Source organism: Numida meleagris, chromosome 4 (assembly GCF_002078875.1).
Source record: "Numida meleagris isolate 19003 breed g44 Domestic line chromosome 4, NumMel1.0, whole genome shotgun sequence".
Classification (NCBI taxonomy): domain Eukaryota; kingdom Metazoa; phylum Chordata; class Aves; order Galliformes; family Numididae; genus Numida; species Numida meleagris.
This window is the reverse complement of record NC_034412.1, coordinates 37,598,239-37,620,328: the sequence shown is the minus strand read 5'-3', so window position 1 is coordinate 37,620,328 and position 22,090 is coordinate 37,598,239. Positions and strand designations below refer to the sequence as shown.

Below are 22,090 nucleotides of genomic sequence, written 5' to 3'. Positions count from 1 at the left end.
CCTACCTGAGTCCTTCTAAGGGTAAGCAGCTTTTTTCCTTTGTTTCTGTGTCTGCTGTATTTGGGCTTCTCCTCATCCCTTTTCCTTAAGGAAAAACTTATTCTCAGAAAGAGTGGTGAGGCATTGGAACAGGCTGCCCAGGGCAGTGGTGGAGTCACCCTCCCTGGAGATGTTCAAGAAATGTGGAGGTGTGGCATTTAAGGGCATGGTTTGCTGGATGTGGTGATGATGGGTTGATGATTGGACTAGGTGATTTTTAGATGCCTCTTCAAACCTTAATGACTCTATCAAACTCCTTGTAGGGTTGCTGGATTCCCTTTGTGGAGAGTTACCTACTCAAATGTGTGAGAATTCCCTTTTAGTATATTATAGAAATAAAAATCCTCTCCCCCTCCCACCTCTATCTAGAGAATAAACAAGTCAGAGCAAGTCCTGCACATGACACACAGCACCAGCCAGCAAAACAACCTGAAACCAACCAAGTGCCTCTCCTGACACTGGATTCTTCAACATGAATTCAGTCACAGTTAATACATGAAATTCACACCTATATTTTACTTACTACTCCACATGAATCCTCTATGCACACTTCAGCATTGTACCACAGAATATACTTACCACCTGAGCCTCACCAACACCCCAGCAAAAATTAGCAGCTGGGAGGAGAGGCCTGTAAGGGGGAAAAGTCAAATGACCCTGAGCCTTTGTGCTCTGCTTCAGGGCAAACTGAAAAAAAGTTGGTACAAAGAACACCCAGCTGAGGTTTCAGCTGAGTAATTTGATTGGTTCTGCAAAGATGAAACATGCCCATGCAATCTGGTGCCATTACTCCACATTTGGAAAGCTGGAGTCCCACAGCTGACACCAATCTACTTTGGAGCAAAGTTATACAGGTGGGTTTGAACTCTGTAATGACTCCATGTAAGTCTATCTGTATGGATAACTTGAGGTGTCTTCTCCCATACCCAGACTTGGGCTTATGTCATAATACACCTGACAATATTTTACATTTTCAAACTGAAAAATATGCCACAGGCTAAAATGGAAACCATGGAACAAGCTTACATGACAGTAAGTAAGCTGTAGAAAGCACTCAAATGCTTATCTGTTCCTTGTCCAGTCAATTATCATTCTATACAAACAAGAGGTGTATGTTTCATTCAGAAAAAGTACTTGTGGCCCCTTCCAATTTGGGATATTCTATGAGTGTGAGAAGTAGTCAAGTACTCCTCTACTCAGATTCTCAAGGTCTACACATTCTCTGCAGCCAACTCTCATTATCAAAAGCTACTAAGAGACAATTCTGAATAGCATTTGATTCCTTAAATGCTGTGGGAATTAGGCAGCTATCTCCGTTTAAAAATATGGACACCAGCTGTATTTGAAAGTGGGACTTAAGACTGGTTTGTTTTAGTAAGTGGGAAGCTATAAACATCCCTTTTCACAGCACTGGGAAAAGCTTAAGCTGCTATGAGGCACCAGCGAACAGACTAGTAACAGTTAGGGAACTAAATTACAACATTTCTTTCTCCTACAAATGGTGATGACTGCAGGGCAGCCAAGAACTTTCCCACGGTTCTTGGAGATGAGAAGCACCTTCTGCTTACCCACCATCGCTATGAGCCCACCTCTGATGGGAGAAATGGACAAGCCCTGCTGCCAAAGCAAGGCCACAGCAGCAGGCAGCTGCAGCCCACCCGCCCTCGTGGTCTCCCTCAGCTTCTTGGAGTGCCTGCAGCCCGCCCACAGCCCCTCACCTTCCAGCAGCTCGTCCAGGCTGGAGAGCTTCTTGCTGCCGTCGATGGTGTAGATGGTGCGGACACCCTGGGGCAGGTTCACGTTGTCCGACAGAGAGCGGGTGAGCTCGGCGAGGAGAGCGTCGAAGGAGCGGAAACGATCGCTGGAGATGGCATACACCAAGCCCTTGAAGTACTTGTCCCCGTTGCGGTAGAAGCGGGCTTTGCGCGCTTTCTTCTCCGAGCTTAGCGCCTGCAGCGTCCGCGTGCGGTAGAGGCTGCAGTGCGCGCTGTGCGCGGGGCTGGGGATCAGCCCGTTGCCCCGCGGCCCCGCGCCGCTGCCCGAGCCCGATCCGCCGCGCCGCGGCCCGGCGCGCTGCTGCCTCTTGTCCCGCTCCTCGAAGTGCTCCAGCTCGATGCTCCGGCTACTCGCCATGGGGACCGCTGCCCGTCCTCGGGCCGCACGCGCCTAATTCAGCATCGCGCCCGGCCGCTCGCGCCGGGAGGGCTACTCCCGCTTGCCCCGCGATGGCAGCCGCCGGCTCCGCCGCTTCCCGCTGCTGCACGCAAAAGCATCCCTCACTCCTCGGCGGCTCCCGGCTAACGGCGGCGCCGGGGCGGGAGGCTCGAGGGAGCCCCGCGGCCGCACCTCCGCGCTGTGCCCGCGCAGCTCGCACAATGCGGAGGATGCCGCGCGCTGCTCCCTCCTCGGCCCGTTCCCAGCCGCGGAGAAGGGGGTGGGGACCGAGCGCCTATTCGGCCGCGAGGGCACCGCGGCCCCTACGGCCGCCGGTCGGCGCGGGGAGCGGCGCAGCCTCCCGGCTCCTCCGCGGGCGGGCGAGGGCGCCGCCGACTCGCGCCTCGGAGAGACAACAACCGGCGGCGGCACGGCGGGAGGAGCGAGCTGCGGGGCGGCGGCTGCAGGGCCCTAGCGCCGGGCGCGCGCCGCTGCTGAGAACGCGGGGGCGGGCGCTGCGGCTGCGGGTCCGCAGTGGCGGCGGGAACGGGTCTGGAGCGGGAATCAGGAGGTGGAGCCGAGAGGGAGAGGGGCTCTTCGAGGAAGCGGAGCGGTCGTAGGGAGGTAGGTTGCCCTTTGGAGGCAGCTGTGGCCCCCAGGCTCGAGCTGGCTCTGTGCCTCAGGTGCAGCAGTGAGGCTGTTGTCCAGCCCTGGCCTTGCTGTGACTCTCCGTTATTCGGCTGAAACCCTCAGGCTGCTGTCCTCGGGGATCCTTTCTATAGGAGCCTCTCCAAAACGTTCCTCAGGACGAAGAGCTACCCTCCTCCCACCAAATTCCCCTTTTTTCATTTGTGGATCACCTAATCGTAGGGGTTGGAAGGGACCTAAAGCAGGATCCCTACAGTAGGTTACACAGGATACCACCCTGACACCACTCGCTTACTCAGCAGGTTTCCCACTCTCTCAGAGGAACCCCATCAGCAGTAGCCCAACTCTCACTGCCTTCACCTCCTGCACTGGCTTTAGCCCACAGGTTCCCCAGGTGGCCTTCATACAGTCCCTGGATTGCTCAAGTTTTCTGCAGACAGATGAGGCCTACAGGTACATTGAAGTGGATACAGTTTCACTTTTTATAAACATTTTCAAGCAACACAGAATATACTTTCTCAACATAATATTAAAAAAAAAAAAGGCATTTGCATGCGGACACGAGTTTTCATGTCTTTTTTCAGCTCTTTCTCTTGCTTTGAGAAATTCCAGTTTTGGGAGATCATTACAGATGGACACAGTTTCCACTCTTTTGTCCAAGGCGCATACAACCCTTTGAATGTTCTTTTCTACAGTGCTTACAGAGGCAATCAGTTTGATTCTGTGGTGCACGTGGATATTTTCTATAAAAAATAAAATTGGGAACTAGAAGACATAAAAGATAGGCTTATGAAAGTCCTTTTCATGCTTAGAACAGAACTGCATTTAGTAGAATGACATTCTGCAAAGGTTAAGGGAAGTTTTTTGGTTCATGCATAGGGGGAAAGGTTAGAAGTTGGCCTAAAATTTCATTTTAGTAGCTTTTGAAAATAGTTTACCCTGCTTTCTATGGAGATATTATCTTTCACTTATCACATTTTGAAATACCAATAAAGTCAAGCATTATCTCACCATTATTGATGGCTTATGGAGTAGATTAAGTGTTCAGCTGCAATAAATATATGGAGAACATCAACAAGTCTCAATTTTTCTTGAATTATCAGCTTCTGCTATACCTGGAAAGCTCCCCACAAAAAATAAATTGATGAACTACTGTGCTATATTACCTTCTCCTACCAAAATTAACAGAAAGAACTGAACAAGGAAGGAGTTTCGTATCAGGGCACAAACACACTGCTTAGAGTAAAAATATCAGCTTTCTAGACCACCTCTGATGTTTGGCTTCTAGTCCTCTTTAAAAACCCACCTGTATAACTTTGCTCCAAAGTAGATTGGTGTCAGCTGTGGGACTCCAGCTTTCCAAATGTGGAGTAATGGCACCAGATTGCATGGGCATGTTTCATCTTTGCAGAACCAATCAAATTACTCAGCTGAAACCTCAGCTGGGTGTTCTTTGTACCAACTTTTTTTCAGTTTGCCCTGAAGCAGAGCACAAAGGCTCAGGGTCATTTGACTTTTCCCCCTTACAGGCCTCTCCTCCCAGCTGCTAATTTTTGCTGGGGTGTTGGTGAGGCTCAGGTGGTAAGTATATTCTGTGGTACAATGCTGAAGTGTGCATAGAGGATTCATGTGGAGTAGTAAGTAAAATATAGGTGTGAATTTCATGTATTAACTGTGACTGAATTCATGTTGAAGAATCCAGTGTCAGGAGAGGCACTTGGTTGGTTTCAGGTTGTTTTGCTGGCTGGTGCTGTGTGTCATGTGCAGGACTTGCTCTGACTTGTTTATTCTCTAGATAGAGGTGGGAGGGGGAGAGGATTTTTATTTCTACAGTAAAGTAAAACTAAAAGCAGCGGTGACTTCTAGCCTGTAAGACTCAACTACTTTTATATAAAAAAGCTCTTCACAGAGAGGTTGCAGTTATACCTGTGTGTGTAACTGCTAAAGTAACTCTTGGTGAGCCCCAAAGCATGTTCCTAGTCTTGTCTCCTTCCATTTTGATTCTCTGTAGTTGTTTGTATTTTTAATAAGTTCTGTCATCTCCATGTGGGAATGGTATTTCTGTTCATAAGTATGCTTTTGCCTTTTCCTTGCCACCTCATTTCCCTTAAAGAGTTATCTGTACTTAAGCAGATGTTATGAAAGGTTTTCGGAGGTGAGGGACAGAACCCCAAAACAATACAGTTTGAAGCTGAGTTACATTTGCTGTTATGCATGAGTAAATTATTGTGCATGATACACTGTCCTATACAGAACTGAGCTATGCAATCCAATTGCCTTCTTCCCATTTTATTTTTACAAATAGGGTTCATGAATTAGCAGTTTGCTTACAAGCAATGTTACATGCCTAATTTGACTTTGTTATGAAAGGAAGTCTCCTGACATGATATGTAACTAGCTTATCATTCACTCTCGAGATATTTTTATCCCTGGAATAAATATATATTTCCTAGTAATTATTATTCTTACAGAAGAGTAGAGCTTTAGTCTCTTACCAGATTATATATCAGAGAATGTTAATTTCTTTAGAAATACGAAAATAGAAATTATTGTACTGAAGGTACAAATTCAACAATTCAAAAAAACATTAAATTCATTTTCTATGTGAGAGTCAGGAAGACTGGTATGTTTTATATGAATTGAATATGTTAAAGGTGCCAAGGTAAAAGGACCTGAGAATAGTTTTTCTTGTAAAAACCTTCGAAGTAGTTAATTTGAAGAGGAAGAGATGCATGGCTTACAGGCAATGGAATACTTATTTTACTTGTCTCAATTTGTTTTTTTAATTATATCATTTGGAAGAAGTCACTGGGTCTTTTAAAATGTAATTATTACTTTATTGCTTATAACACTATCATCATTTTTGTAGAATCCTTAACAATTGCAATTCTATCTGTTGCTGCTTAATGTAAGACACCAAAATTTTGTGTCTTCAACAGAAATGTCAGTCTGGTTAGTTTCTGTCAGTCTGGTTGAGCAATCCATGATCAAATGGATTGTTTCATCTGTTGTTTTATTTAAAAGTATGATTAGTCACACGGTCTTAAAAATAAGGGGAAGGAAGATATATGTTATTTCAGAGAATGAATAATTAATAACTAGAAGATTTGGATACGTTTTTCAAAGATCATTCCCAACAATTATTTGTTGTAATGATTTACCAGTATACTTTAAAATGAAAAATTAATTGTGCTGGCATAGCTACTTCAACAAAGAGGACTGAAGTTCGTTGCTGACCTGTATCTGATCAATTGTGGAAACTAGAGAGGAAAACAATGTAGAACAGTATCTGTTTTGCAACAACTGATATATCTGTTACAAAGGGTGAGCTTTTAAGCACACAACCTCTTTCATATTCAGAAGAGAAGCAATATAAATAATAAAAAATATAAAAAGGTGCCATTTGGAAAAAAAAACATGCTAAGCTTAAGTTAATTATTTTAATCAAATTTAAGGTCAGAGAGGCTTATTAGCAGGAGAAAAGGTAGTAAGCTTGCTAGACGTGTGGTACAAGGAGTAAAAATGTTAATTATTTATTGTAGGAGATGGAGGTATAACGAGGAACTGACTTCAAGAAAAATAGAGTGAGTAGAAAAGTAACTTTTATTAAGTCTATGAATTTTAATACCTAGTAGAACTAGGAATTTTACTTCTTGGGTTTATCCTCCAGAGGAATTTTTTTTTAACTCTTTTGAGGATTTTGAAAGACATAATTAATGCAAATAATGATGATGCTTTACAGAAAGACCTTGAAGGCTGGACAGGTGGGATGAAATGTAGGAGTATAAAGTCATATATTTAGTGATTATATTCTACATCAAGTTGTGGGTGCATCACTTAGAAATAACAGAAATGAAGAAAGTGAAATAAACTGTTGATCAGAAGTTTTCTCCGAGCTGCTAACAAGATACAGCTGTGAGAAAGGCAAATGTAGTTGGGCGTATCAGGTTGTGTACTTCATTTGGAGAAAAAAAAAAAAAGGATGAGGGAGCCTCTTTCCAAGCACGCAAGGGATGAGTGTAAAGTATTATGAATGAAGCTGTAGTTATTCATTCAGAGGAGGCAAATCACTCTTGCTAGCATGTGGTGCTATGTCTAGGGTGAGCATGGTCATGTAGGTGGGTGTACATCTCACTTTGGAAGTCTTTATGTGGGCCTTACCCTTCTCGTTTAGTTGCAGAAGTCCTGGGTCACAGTGCCATAGCTGGTTATGCTTGATTTGTACTCTACCAAAGCGGTGATGGAAACAGTCAAGAAAGTTTGTGAAAATCATTGACAATAACTTTCTAGTGTTACTGATTTATTTTTATCACCTTGATGATTATGGAGGGAGCCATATCTTCATAGGAGAGTGATTTTATGCTTTTTATGCTAACGTATGCTATATGTACCTTACTGGAGGCTGGTTTCAGCTTAGAGCTCTTGCAAACTTATTTAAAGAACTCTTGCATCTAAGGAGAAGTGTTCTTTTGGAGCTGAGAGACCAAACCCACTCCTGACCTTCTAAGTTTATGTGACTGCTCTAGTAATTATGGTGTAGATGTTCTTATGCATGCCGTCAGATTTACTGGAGAATGTCACACTGCTATTTTGTTCCTAGCTACAAGCAAAAGTTTTAGTTAAATTTAACAAAACTATTATGTCTGTTCAGAAGCACAATTCAAAATGAAGTCTAGTCAGTGATATCAGTTCCTGTGCAGAAAGGAAGGTAGTCATTTGGCTTTCATTTTATAAGAATCTTGCCTTAATTTTTAATAGGAAATCAGATGTATTCTGTGAAATATGCCTTTAATTTTTTACATGCTCTTTCTGTATAGTGATACTTGAGCTTGTATGTTTTGGCATTCTTTGCGTATTTGACAACAAATCCATACATCTGACTGTTTGCTGCTAGCAAAACCATTTATGTTAGAGGAGAATCACATCTTGCAACTGATACAGCCAGCATGGTCACAGCTTACACTGGTACTTTGCCAAACTGAATTTCTGGCCTTAGTAAAGTAATAATGTGTTCCTTTTGGGTTTAATTGTTGACAGTTTACTGTTTCCTTTAGTTTCACCCATTCTGACACAGCTGAGAGGAAGAGAAGAATTTAATCAATTAAAGAAATCATGAGAGGTAACTGAGAGAAATCTGGTGAATTTTTCAAGTTCTAGTAGTGTGAATGGGCTAGAAAGTGAATAATTTGCTGCAAAGATAATAATGTTTCTTCTGAAGTGGTAATGGCCTGTGCCTCTTTTGCAAAGAGTTGGAAATAATATGAACTATTAGTTTTAAGAAGACAAAATCTTCAACTAAATGATTTCAAGGTCATCTGTGAATCAATCAGGAATAACTCTCAGTTATATTTCTAGCTGAAGGGCAGGAGAAGCTATCTGCTGACATAAGAACAAGCATGGCTATAGGCATGAAGTAACATTGAGCTGTTGCAGTCTTCAATTTATTTGCTGAGCTCTGAGTTTGGGAAAAAAAGAAAGAATTCTGGGTTTTATTTTTTTTTTTATATAGAGAGGTCAGATGCCAGGGTTAGTTCTAAATCAAGCTTAGATAAATTTTAGGAAGGATGCCAATTCTTACAAATTAAAATAAATAAAAAGAAGATATGTAGTTTCAGCATGTATACTACTTTATAGAACAGAAAATAGTAACACCTGGAAACTAGTAGTTAGCCAGAGCAGATAACAGAGGATTAAGCTATTAAACTGCTTAACAAGGACATATGCCAAAGTAGTTTAAATTGTGCTGGTTCGTGATTCTGCTCTTACATAAGAGGAATTCTAATTTAGAGAGACATTCAGGGGTGAAAAGTGTATAAGCATACAAGTTCATTCAAAGTCCAAATCCAAATGCAGTAACTGCCCTATTTCAGTGTTTCAGCCTTTCATATGCAGATTTATGGATGAATGTGAGCTAGGTTTACACCAGCTAGGATATGGCATATATTTGATTGGTGTAAAAACCTACATATGTTGAAGGATATTCCATCTGGTTTTCTGTTCTATTGTCTGGTCTTTTACTAGTAAATTAATAATGAGAATCTGCTGTTACCATGTAATGAAAATATTTATAGTTTGAATTTATCTTACATATTTAAAATTGAAATATATAGCATGCTGACTTTTTTGTGTTGTTTTGAATAGCAGGGAAACAATTGTACTGTGGACATGCTAGAATTTTAATTCCTCTGATGCTCATTTCCTGTAGAACAGGAAATTCTCAGAGACTTAGTAACCTTCTAAACTGTAGGTAATATTGTTTGTCCTTTGAATGTCTATTTTAAGAATATGATGTGGATGAAGTCAGGAGAATGGGATATTGTTGTCTAGGTTGTAAGGTATATCTTTTGTGAAAACTTTTGCAGATAAAAGGTAGTGATCTTGTTCTTGTTTGACTGATACTTTTTTCGAAGGGAGATCTTTGAAAAGTTAGGGTTGAAAATGGTAGTATCATCTTTGAATTATATTTTCTTTTCTGTTACCTACTTACATACCTTCCGAGTGGTGATAGTTTAACAGTAGCAGAAATATTTTTCATGTTTTGCTTCCTTGCTTGAAACAATGATGGTTCCTTGCTTTTTAGGTAAAACATGATTTAATCTGAACAGTGAAATTGTGTGCAGCTAAATGCAAATACAACTGTAGGCTGTGCAGGTGTCCTGTATATGTTTAATATTAACATGAGTGACAGCTGCAAGATGAATAAAAACTAAGGGTGTGCGAGGAGTTCATACTTCAGCTGAAAGCGTGTGCTATTTTGTATTCATTACTGCTGTTCACTGTAATAGCTATATAAAACTAGTATGTGCATTGTAACACCTGCACAACTGACTTTATTTTGCTGCATAGGCATACAGAGGATGATAATTGATTATTACAGTTCATCCCCAGTTTAGACTAAGAAGTTGAGTGGGTTCTTGGACACCTGGCCAGCTGTATGGAGGAGATAAACCAACCCATTTAGCAGCCATTGCATTGTTCTTCATTATTAGAGTTGAAGCCTGTAATTTTTTACTTACTTTGTAGTAAGATTCAGAGGCCCGTATGCTCACAGGAGAGGGAACACTGCGACAGTTTCTCCGAACTTGCTGTCACTTGACTGCTACTCTGTAAAATGCTTTATTACAGCATGTTAAATAATGCTGAGCCAGCTGACAAATGGCGAGGATTTTGGCTGGATATGAGGAGAATACCATCTGAGAGCTGTGTGCAGTCAGGAAAAGACAGGTTGTACTGATTATCATTTAGGTGAGATTACTCCTTGTGATGGAAGCACCGCCATCTTGTGGATAATATGAGGATGTGGAGAGTTCTGGGTTATTTATTTAATAAATGGAAAACTTACATTTCTAAAATGATGCTTGCAGGAAATAAATTTTAGTATTGTTACATACAAGGAACACATTTGAAAAGAACTTAATTTCTGAGAGTAACAGGTGAAATGTGTGTTAGTTCTTAAGTTAATTCTAAATCTATCATGTTAAATCTTGGTTTCTTCTTCCTTTTGCTGCTTTATGTAAGCAAAGGAACGTGTTTGCTTAGATATTAGTTAGATATTCTCTAGCTGAGATCTGGGAAGATATTCATCACTGTTGTAGGAATCTGAAGCTCACAAATTTCTGTTAAGCCGCTGCACAGCTCTAGCTAGCTGTATCTCATGCTATGTGCTGTTCTGTTTTGTGCAAGTCTGCTGGTCATGCTCATTCCTCCAAAAAGAGGCATGTGAAAAGGGTATTTGGTTTTGCAGACATCAGCATAACTTTCTAAACTGGATTAATGTAGATGAATTTCTTTGTGCAGCTCAGAAAAATAGCACTTGGTAGATGTCGGGTGACTTTCTCTTACTATAGTGTTATGCAAGTATGCTGTGAGTAATGAACTATAATAGCAGTTTCCAAACATACGATGTACAGTACCTACAGAGTTTACTTTTAGAGCAGCCTAGACATAAGAAAGGAGGTAGGAAGGACATCACCTTTAGAGAAAAGGATAAGTATAGCAACATCATATGATGAAACTCCTGGAGCTAGAAATCAATCATATCTCCTTTCTCCCAGCTCCCTTACATGTTCACAGGTTTATGTACTTTGATCTATTTACAATGGAAGCAGACCAACAAGAAAATAAAACTTGTGAGTTGATCTTTATTTAGAAATCATACCTCAGACAGCAAGGCAGTTGAACAACTGAATGAAAATAGTGGTTAAACATCATTACGAAAAAAAAAATAGTTACCAATTTGCACCTTTGAGGAGAAGGCTACATGTCAAGGTGAAGCTCTTCTTGAGAGCACTGTGATTTCTATTCATGACAGTAGAGCTATTTTACAGGTTCAAACTGTTAACAATGTGTTGGTTTTGCAGTATTTTTTTTTATGAATAATGTATGCCCAAATACAACAATGAATGTGAAGAATGGGGACCATAAACTTCCGACATCTTAAGCACTAATACTTTACTGCAGGTGTCAAGTACTTCACTGTTTCTGTTGAACGTGTCACAATGCTTTGTTAGAACTGAGAAGGGAAAACAGAACAAAAAACTTGAGATTTGAAAAAGAATAAGGTAGAAAATGGAAGCGAAGGACATCATAGCCCCCAGAATTTGAAGCATCTGGGATGATATAAGCCTATAACTAAACAGTGTGTAAATATTTTGTAATAACAGATTGGTATTGTTTATGATTTATTTCTGCTGTTTTTAATGAAAAGTGAATTTCTTGAAAAAACTGGCATGGATCCCTGTAGTGGAAATGCTAAGTCATGGCTTGAACCAGTGATTGAGCACCTGGTGGGAAGGCAGGGCCATCATGTGCAAAGCACCTGAGTGACTGCAAGGGGTGGAGCCAGGACCCACCCCTTCCCAGACCTCATTTAAGGGTTGGCAGTGGAGGCAAGGGGATCTTGCTGGAGATCCCTGTGTACCTGAGGCCTTCCGAAGGTAAGCAGATTCTTTCCTTTGTTTCTGTGCTCCCAGCTGTTGTATTTGAGCAACACGTTCTTGCTCTGATAATTGGAGCAAGACAGTCCTCTCTTGCTATAGCCTAGGACTTTGCTGTTCTGTTGTCATTGCTGCATTTTCCCTTGTGTTATGGTGTTACAGATCCCTGTATACAATTTTTGTTGCCGTTGTTGCAATCAGTCAACCCACTGCTGATCAACTGCAGTTGGTGTTCAGTGTATGTCCGATGTCTGGTTCCTTTGTTAAGACATTACAAAGCAATTAGTGCAGGGAGAGGTGCCCTCATTTGGTTTTGAGTATTTGCAGAAAGAGATTTCATAACATTAACTATGGACAGTTTGCTCCCACAATATTTTTTCCTGTTAATTTTATCACCTGGATGAACTCTAAGAATACAAGAACTGCAAGCTACTCCTTGAAAGGTTAGAGATTTACCTCTGAAGTACAGTTTAAAACAAACAATAATGTTCTCTGACAGCTTAGTCTCACAAGCATGTGACTCAGCCTTGCAGACTGCTGCTGCTCCTTGGGGTAATTTTCCTCTGATGGAAAGCCAAAAGTAAATAAATACTACAAAAATGCATGAAGTGTGTTAATGGTTCCTCTTGTACAGCAGTGTACCGGTAGTAGCACAAGGTAGCCGCTTCTGCAAAGATGCTAGAGGTATGTTGTGTGAGAAAGATCTCTGTGCCTTGTTTCCCTTCTCAAAGCAAACAGAGCCTGTTTGTGCTTTTTTAGAAACTAAGAAATGCTCTGGAAGATACACTCTATCAGTTCTACCTCTGGTAATTTAAGCTTCTACTTCCACATCTATCTGTCTCTGTAGAAGGTTACCTCTCCTGTCAGCTCTTTAGCTCCCTCTGCTCCCTCTAGGAGGTACTAACTGTACTATTGTCTGCTGGTGAATTTATCAACTGCGGCAGGCTCTAAACTGACACTTGAGTAGCTTTGTGTTTTTTCTTCTCTTGGTTGCTATGGGGGGGATATCTTCTTATAGACAGGAAATGGTAGGTGATGGTAACTGCTTAATCAAGTGTACCCCAGTTCAAAAGATCGTAGACTGAAAGGCACGATGACCTGCAATTCATTTTGCAGCTGTAAATTGGGAAATACTCTACAGATCCTAAACTTCTTTTTCATTTTATCAGAAGTGGGTTTTGTGGTTCAGTTTTGTGGTTAAACAACTTTTTGAACTCCTAAGAGGAAAAAATACAAGAAAAGAAGCAAACAGTACTAAAATAGTAGTGCATGGGAGTTGCAAGTCATGGCTTGAACCAATGATTGAGCACATGGTGAGAAGGCAGGGCCAACCCAGGGGAGCTCAGGTGCATGCAATGGATGGCTCCACCCCTTCCCAGACCTCCTTTAAGGGTTGGCAGTGGAGGTGAGAGTGTCTTGTTTGGAGACCTCTGCTTACCACATCAGCCTTTCTGAGGTAAGCAGATACTTCCCCTTCTTTTTTGCACCTACTGCTATTACATCCAAGCAGGCTATCCCTTGCCTTGCTGCTCCTCCATCTTGTAGCAAGTAAGTAAAAAAAAGCAAAGATCCAAAACAATTGAAGAAACAACTATCTGGTTCCTAGGAAATGTATTGTGGTTAGCAGCTAGAAATAGCAGTTTACGTTAAATTTTATAAAGTGCCTTTGGATGAAGGTAGAGCTACTGAAGTAATAATAAAAAAGCTATTGTTGCAGGGATTTGAGTACCTCTTGCAGATGTTGCAGAGAAAGCAGCAATAAAACAAGAATGTTGATGTTAAGCGTGATCAGCAAAACCCCTGATGTTTGACAAATCATAAGATATGTTGTCCTTGCCTAAAAGGCAAATGAGATAATTATGAAAACACAGCTACATCAACAAAAAAACCGAAAGACTTGTTAGGTAACTTGTTGAGGCTGACTTTCAAAAAAGAATTCATAATTTTACATCTGGAATAAAAAAAAATACATAAAGCAATGTATTATCATAAAGACACTAGTATCAGCCACCCTGTGCATTGATTTGCAAAGTTTAAGTTGAATTAGGAGTCAATTCACTTTTGAAATTTTACAACACTGCTGGTTGCCTCTGGACGTATTCAAATCTTTCAGTCGAACTGTCTAGTACAAGGTCATCTTTAATTTAAAATATACCCATTCCAACCTGCTTCTCAACTAATATTTTCTATGCTTTCAAGTTGTTTTCTCAGAGGAGAGTAAACAAACCTCTTTGCCTGGATGCTGACTGATATCCAAACAATACTGCAGTGTGGGTAGATTTCCCCTCTTTCAGAACTTGTGGGGAAGTTTAGAATTTTGCTATGGAAGTTACAGTTTAAACTTAGGTGTGTTATCCTTATTGTTGAAAAACTCAATTTTTTTGCAGGTAGGCTTCCTTTATTTACATGTGGTGAAGCCAGTGGGTGCTTTATTCTAATTGAGAACAGCTGGGTGCTCTGCACTGTGGAGGATGGCAATATGCTAATGCCTACTTTAAAAATTGTAATGATATTCAGTTGTCATTCCACAGATGATGTGATCCTTAAATGTGAAGGGCTAGATCTTGCTACTTAAAATCCTATGCCCTGCTAAATTTACTGTTTACTGACTGCTACTGACTTTGTGCAGAGACTCGCGATGTATTGTATCTGGGGTTATCCATATAGTGACTTGTGTTTTCAGACTGGAAGAAACATTTGGAGGGTATTTGGTCCAACCTTCTGCTCAAAGGAAGGTCTGCTTTGCAGTTAGACCCAGCTTGGTCAAGATCATGTAGTGAAGAATTACACAGCTGTGTTTTAGTCCTGATATTCCTCTGATGTAAAGCTGCTAAACAAGTCACCAGAGTCTATTTTGCATGCTCCATCTATAAAGCAGAGAATTTTTGCATAAATACCTGCAAAATATTTTGATTTCTCAGTAGAATCAAAGCATCAGACAGGAGTGGTTCACTTTGGTACTAAGGTAAAATTATGTTTCTTTTCCTTGTGTTATTGAAGCTGTGGAGGAAAGCGAGTCTTAGATTTTCTGTAAGTATTAATGGGGATTATGAGAAATGTAATATAATTTTCATTGATTAAATAGGTCACGTTCACCTTTGCTAGTGTTCTTGCTATTCAGAGGTTGAAGTGCACTTTTTTGCTATATTGCCACTTAGGGGAGATGCTGTGTTTGTGACTGCAGAAGGTCTGAAAGCTTCTATTTCTGTTTGGTTCCTGAAACTATTCACATCAGGGAGAGCAGAAAGGCAATCTCGTGACGTTATTTATATGAACTGAAACAAAAGGGTCATATTCTAACTGTGATTTCCATCTTCTCCCTGAACACTGGTGAATAAGTAAGGAGACTTGAGTAGTGCATGTTTGTGACGATGGTTGAACAGGCAGCTAAAACCAAACAAGAATCCCCATACTGGAAGCAGTGTTTGTGTGTACAGGCTGAGCAAATGGTTGCATGTCTTTAGGTTTATATAGTACTGCTAAGACAGTGTTCAAGTCTTCTACATGTATCAATTCTCAAAAGCAGTCTCTGAAAGCCTTTTGTGTATTATTATCCCTCTGTCTCACTGCGCATGTGAGGAAGTCCACAGTATGTAATTTGACTAAGGTCATAATGCATACATGAATCAGTTACAAGATCTTGTTATACCTGCTGCCTTCTCCTTACCTGCGTTTCACTCTTTCTACAGTAGTTTGGCAGAACGAGCCTTGGGCAGGCTTACCACCTGACCCAGACTATCAGTGCTAGGACTGGAACACTTGGATCAAATCTTAAGGATTTTTAAATAGTTAACTCATGACAAAGGATACCAGAAGGGTTGACAGGAACACCTGTAGTATCTTCTACTTGCCTTTAAGTTTTGCTCAGCAACAATTCAGCCATGACAAATCGGAGTTCTGGAAGACACTTTAAATTTCCTTTCTGGATTTTTCCATTTCTCCCTCCTGCCTTTGTGCTATTTGTCTTCTGCCTTGATATTTTTGTTCTTTCTGGTATTACCAGTATTTCCTAATTCATTTTCTTCTGGTCGTTTCAATTGTGTTTTTTTGTTTTTTACTTGGCAACTCACTAAAGGCAAGATGTATAGAATAAGTCACAGTTGTCAGGAACGTCAGGTTTATGCTCCCTGTAACAAAGCACGTATTTAAGTGTAGATTTAACACTTAGATTTCCTGATAGATGTCCTCAGCTCAATAAGCAGAAGTTTTATCACTATTCTTTTCTTGCTTTCCATTGATTGACTTTCAAAAGGTGAAACAGTCAGGCAGAACCCTAATGAGTATTGCCATTAATCTTTTTCTTTCCCTTTTCTGGACTTCTGTTTTACAGCAACTTCACACAATAATATAATGTACAAACAAACTAAAAGCCCAGAATATTTCATTAACTAATTTTCAGAGGTCTCTCTTCCTGATTTCCCTTCCCTTTTTTTTTTGTAAAGCTATGTTCAGAACAACTATAAGCTGTACCCTATCATCTATATCTGTGATCTTTCTAGATGACAGCTCACTTTACCTCCTACATAGGGAGTGGTTCAGTTCCATTATTCAGTCAGTAACTGGAGCTGGATTTACTGATAATATCACCATTTTAACAAATAAAAATTAAATTCATGTATTATTTGCTTTTTATTTCTTCTGCAGTTTTGTTCTTAGGTACATATGGTTGCATTTAGAAGTCCTCTCTTACCTACAGTCAATACAATCCATTACATCTCTCTACCGCTTGATGACTTGCTTCACAGAAGAGACATTTTTATAAAGCAATGCGGTATCTCAGCCGTTAGATGCACCTCATTAATTTCAGCAGCCTCCTCATTTATTAGAAGACCTTCGTTGTCTCCAGTTTTATTCTTTTCATGATTTGTTAAAACCCATTCAATTTTCTCTAACTGATTTGACTGCACTAATTCATTCTGTGTTTTGGCTGCCTTTGCTGCAGTAATATGCTCTGTATTTGTGCTCTATTGCTTCCATTACTCTATTTTTTTTTTTACTCTTAGAGGCACAATTAGTCCCTGATTGTTTCTAATTCACTGCATTCTTTTCCAGGAATGTGTCTATACAGCTGGTAATATCTCTGCTTGAAAAGGAATATTCACAAAACATTTCATTTCATTCTTTTGTGTAACTTAAATGAGAAGTTAGAGAAATGATTATTTTTGACAAGTCAACAGGAGTCAATAATTCCAAATGGTGAGCACTTGGAGTAGAAGTTACTCTAGTCAGACTGAATAGAGGTTAATAAAAATCTGTGTTCTGTGTTTAAATCTCAAGTGGAATGGAAAGATGGTATTACTTGACTAGACACACCACAATTAGTCTATTAATCTTGACTTTGTTTTTCCTTGAACTGCATCCCAGTGTATTTACCGTTTGTAATAATAACTTGCTGTTTTCTTGCAGCAGGTGTTAAATTAGGTAAGCTTTACATTGCCTGATACTAAACAGCTTTAGTATACTTATATGCAGTTGAAACATAGATAGTATTAAAGGAGATAGACACTTACTCTGGAGCAAGTGTTCACCTTCATAAAAGTGAACCTACCACGCTTCTTTCCACATATTTTATCAAATATAAGAGTAGTTTATGCTTCATCTGGGGTTTAATAGGAGCTCTTCAGATCAAGACTCTCTGTCTATGGTGAGAATTAGCTTTTCCTTCAGATGAACTGTCTATGCTGTGATAAATAATGGAGTTGGGAACAGTTTGTCCCCAGCTGATCCTAAAACCTAACAGGAGTTATGAATTGACTTTCATTGAATTAACAGAGCAACTGTTAATCTTCTCCCTCTGAATCTGCCTCTTGCGTTCTAATTCTTCCGTATTTTCCCTTCTCCCCCCTTCATCCTGTTTCTCTACTTCATCTTCTGCTCCTTTTCTCTTATTTGTTTGTTAAAGGTGGTAGTGCAATGGTAAAGTTAGAAAGAATTAACATTCCTCTAGCCGTAGAAAAATATAGTGACTGGGTGGAAGTTTGGAGATTGTGCATGCGGTTCAAGTTAGTTTCCAAACTGAGCAGGTTTTAGCATTCCACAGGGATGCTCTTTGGCCAGACTGCTGTATCAGTCAGCATCAAGTTAAGGTGAATCAGGCCTGTGTGATGTTAGGAGAGGTGTGGTTGTCTTCACTTAGTAAAACTTAGAATTTGTCATATCAGTTCAGTGGACAGTGTCACATGAAATGTGGAGCAAAGGGACTAAGGAAATGCAAAACTGAAAGGCAAGGGACTATCCCAAGCATGTGAGTCAGCAATTCAGGAAAGCTTCTCTTGGAAGCTGGAATGCTTGAGGGTAACAGAAGGAGCAGCATTAGTACTGTGCCTTATTGTAAAACAGAGAATAGTAAGATTCTCAAGATCAACTTAGCATTTATGTTTGCATTGGAGAAGCACTCACAGTACATTTTAACCACTCTACTAGATTTGTTTTAACATAACTACCTTTATGCTTTCTGAGAGGATTTTGTGCTCTTGGATTGAAAGGGTTTTGGATTTAGCGTTTATGAAACTCAAAGATAACAAATAGCAACTTGGAAGGTTTATTTTTCTTCCTTCAAGGATTGTTTTTGTGTGAAGAGTGAAATAAGTTGCATATAAATTAGCAAAATAGATGAAAAATTGAGCCCCTCAAATTCTATTCAAATAAACATGCTTAAGCCTAGGCTTCCTTGAATTTCATTTCACAAAACTGCTAATTAAATAGTAAATTTATACTGGCAGTTTCCAATTTTAAAGGAAAATATTTTAGCATTTCTGCCCTGTAAAGGGTCAGGTTACTTTAGCTTTGTGTCTGGCAGTTCATAGGCAAAAGGAGGTAGCTATAAGTATCCCAAGATAGGGTATTTGATTACATGTTAAGTAGCTACTGGAGAGCAACAAGTCTGCTTTCAGCTGTTGTTGGAGGATAAAGGATGTTAGAGATGGGACTACAGGAGAGTTTACCGTAGGGAGACTTTTCTAAGGAGGTTCTGTTTATGCTCCTAGCATTTCTACACAAGAAGACATAAGATGTCAAAAACTAGCAAATTCTGAAAAGGCTTGTGTTGCTGTCTTCTTACACCATGAAATATTGTTGAACAGGAGGCTGGAAAGAGATGGCTGGAGTATAGAGCAGATTGGGATCATCCAACAGCGGGCATTCAAGTTAGAGAGGCATCTCTCAGATCCTTGACTTTAGAGTTACGTGCTGAATCTGAAAAGAAGTGATTAATTTGTGGAGTCTCCTAGGGTAATTTATGTCCATTCTTATGAATCATAAAAAAAAAATTGAATATTTGCCTTAAAAAAAAAGACATATTATAAAAATTGAAAAATGGTTCTACAACTGTTTTAGTTCACATATCGTTTATAGAAACAGACTTTATATAATGATCACTTAAGACTGGGATATGACTTTCTGTTATACTTTATAAACTTTATATAAACTATATACTTTATAATTTATGTCCATTCTCACTCATAAATCATAAAAAATAATTGAAGATTTGCCCAAAAGAAAAACACAATAGATTATAGGAAGTATGAAAAAATGTGGTTCAACAACTGTTGTAGTTCTCATATAATTTGTAGTTCTCATATAATTTATAGAAGCAGACCTTATAGTGATCACTTAAGACTAGGGTGTAACTTTCTATTATGCTTTATAAATGTTTTGATTAAAATCTTTACAGGAAATTTCTTTATATTATGAAGGTACATAAATAGCCTGGGTTAATAAAATTTATCATTTATCGGTATTTATCAGACTAATTTAATACATGCTAACTGATTTCTTCTGTAAGAAGGTAGTTTTTAAGTAGGGTGCTTTACAGTGAGGAAGGAAATGACTTCCGTAGACCTGTGAATTGTGAACTTTCCTGTCTTTCCAATGTAGTGCAATTCTTTTTTCCTTTCGCCGGGATACTATTATTGGTTTTGTACTGGCAGCATCAGTTATACCTTGGACAAATAGGCTCCCAGGAAGATGCCTGGGGAGAGGGAATCTGGAAACACTTCACTAGAAAAGCTGTGTGGGTCAAACTGCTGCAACAAGGCTCTGTAGAGATAGGTTAGTTGGCAAAGATTACATAAGGGAGTAAAACACGCGTAAGAAATCAGTGAGCTATATGGATACCATCTGCATGTGTTTATACCAAATGTGGATCAGCACCATTTGCTGTGGAGCAGGCAGTGATCAATATGCTCCACTTTGCATGTGTCCTAAGAACAAGTTCTTGCTGGAACTGCTCTGGATTATTAGCAGAAGATAGTTATTTGACTTATCATTTGGCTGGGATACATGACAGCTTATATCTAAATTCTTTTGAGCTGCTGCATTGTCTTTAAGAACACTGAAGAACAGATTTACTTCTGGCACATTTCCATTGGATTGGGTCCTAAGTCTGCCATAAAAGAATGTCAACTGTGGAGCTTCAATAGCAAGCATTTCTTGTACTGATTTTCTTGGAGTTACCCTTGTGAAATGAGCTGGGTCACCTTAAATATAGCATTAACTTGACGATTATTATTATTGTTTTTAAATCATACTTTAAAGTATGTTGAAGTTCAAACTTTAAAGTTGAACCTATTTCAAATAATGCTGTGCTACAGAAGATTCTAAAAGATGGTTATGACTGATTTTTGTCATCTTCTATAAGGTCTTAAAAATTTCTGATTTTCAGTTATTCAGTATTTTTGGAATTCAGATAGTTGAATTACTCAGTGGTAGCACAAAATAGCCAAATCATTTAACCTAGTGTAGCAGCATGATCTGATTGCTACTTCTGTTGCATAACTGTAAATCTGTTGCTTATGTGCACTATGTCTTGTAAGAAGAGTGCGTGTACAAGCAAATCTTTTTTCACTTTTGTTTATATTATATGCAATACTGAAGATTAGTGAAAGGAGAGCGGTTTTCAAGTGCGCAGAATCAGAGTTCGATGCCTAACCACAGATAAAATTTACACCACTGAAAATCTTCCTTTCTCCTCCCTCAAATTTTCTTAACCAAACCTAAATAACAATTAAAATCAGGAGAGACCTGCAATTTCTAGCTGATGGTGTCTGATCATTCCTAATTATGTTTTCCTTTGTAATCTGCATGCTTTGTACAGGACAGAAACTTGTGTTAGCAAACACACTTCATGGAGATCTTTTCCCAAACCAAATAAAAACAAACCCAAAAACAAATTAGAAGCTTTTAAAAAGAAGTTGTTGGTAATAAAAATTCCGTGTATTCCTTAGAGGATGTGAATTGAAGGTTACTGTGACTTTTTGAAAAAGGTGATGTGTGTAATAGAGATGAGCAAACAGTTGAAGATATATTTAGATACTGCTGAGCCACTGCTTCTGTTGTACAAGCTATCACTTAAAAATGCCTCAGTACCACAGAGGGTAGCAAATATGTCACCAGTTTTTGAAAGGACTTTGGACAAGATGTGGAGAATTCCTGACTGGTAAGTCTAATGCCTCCATGGGGAAGCAAAGCTGTAGATAAATATGGTCAGGAAGAGAATGTACAGCTTCTGCAGGGGAGTCATGTCTCACAACTTCCTTTTAGTTCCCTGAAGGAATGACTCCTGTGTATTTGATAAAGGTGATGTAATTCATGCTGACTTTAAAAGGCCTTCAGACCCCCTTCCTCCCCCCCCAAAGAAGCCAGAATGTCATAAGAACAGTTGAAAAGACAGAAATTGGAAGGTAGGAAAAATTGTTCAGTTTTCTCAATTGTAGGATTTTCCCCAGGCAAATTCCACTGAAATATTCCTTAAGAACCATGCTATTCAATGTAAGCAATCTAAGGAAGAGAGTAAAAATAGGAAGGTGGCAAAACTTGCTGATAGCTCTAAGGTGTGCAGAGTAGTAAAACGAGAGCTTGCTACAAAGACCTGAAGAAGGGTCTCATAACATTGAGTGATTGTGTGTAAAATGAAATTCACTGCTACGGTGGGTAGAATGACACAGAAGAGGAAAATGCTTCTTAACTTCATTTTATATATATATATACAAGATATGTATGTATATATATACACAAATATATATATGTATGTATGTAATGGAGAGTTCTGAATTACCTACTACCAGTCAGGAAAGGTATGCTGTATTTAGGAGCATTTCTATGGAAATGTCAACTCTGGTGATTACAGAAAAGCAGGTGGGTGTTAGGAAAGATTAAGGTGGAACAGAGAATAAAACAAATACCACAGCATTTGTATTTTAAGAAGTTGAGAGCAGAAACAGTAGCAAGGAGGATCAATGTTGCAGAATGACTTCCTTGTGATAAGTGGCTATGGATCTAATGATTCTTCAGTCTGTGAGTTTCCAGATTGTGGG

The 22,090-nt window shown here is 39.4% G+C and overlaps 2 protein-coding genes across 6 annotated transcripts in view; one reads left to right on the top strand and one right to left on the bottom strand.

The window, feature by feature from the left end:
• The window catches only part of DCLK2 (doublecortin like kinase 2), a 78,613-nt gene extending 76,058 nt beyond the window's left edge, over positions 1-2,555 (bottom strand). For 4 of the 5 annotated variants that reach the window (XR_002438456.1, XM_021396277.1, XM_021396278.1 and 1 more), the window contains exon 1: positions 1,758-2,555. Coding sequence is in view for 3 of the 5 variants with exons in the window: in XM_021396277.1 (XP_021251952.1) it covers positions 1,758-2,172 (415 nt within the window). In the remaining 2 variants the exon portion in view is untranslated. The remainder of the gene's footprint in view (positions 1-1,757) is intronic. The other variant, XR_002438457.1, reaches the window with a different exon arrangement.
• The window catches only part of IQCM (IQ motif containing M), a 189,092-nt gene continuing 169,691 nt past the window's right edge, over positions 2,690-22,090 (top strand). The window contains exon 1 of the mRNA XM_021396554.1: positions 2,690-2,817. The gene's annotated coding sequence lies outside the window, so the exon portion shown is untranslated. The remainder of the gene's footprint in view (positions 2,818-22,090) is intronic.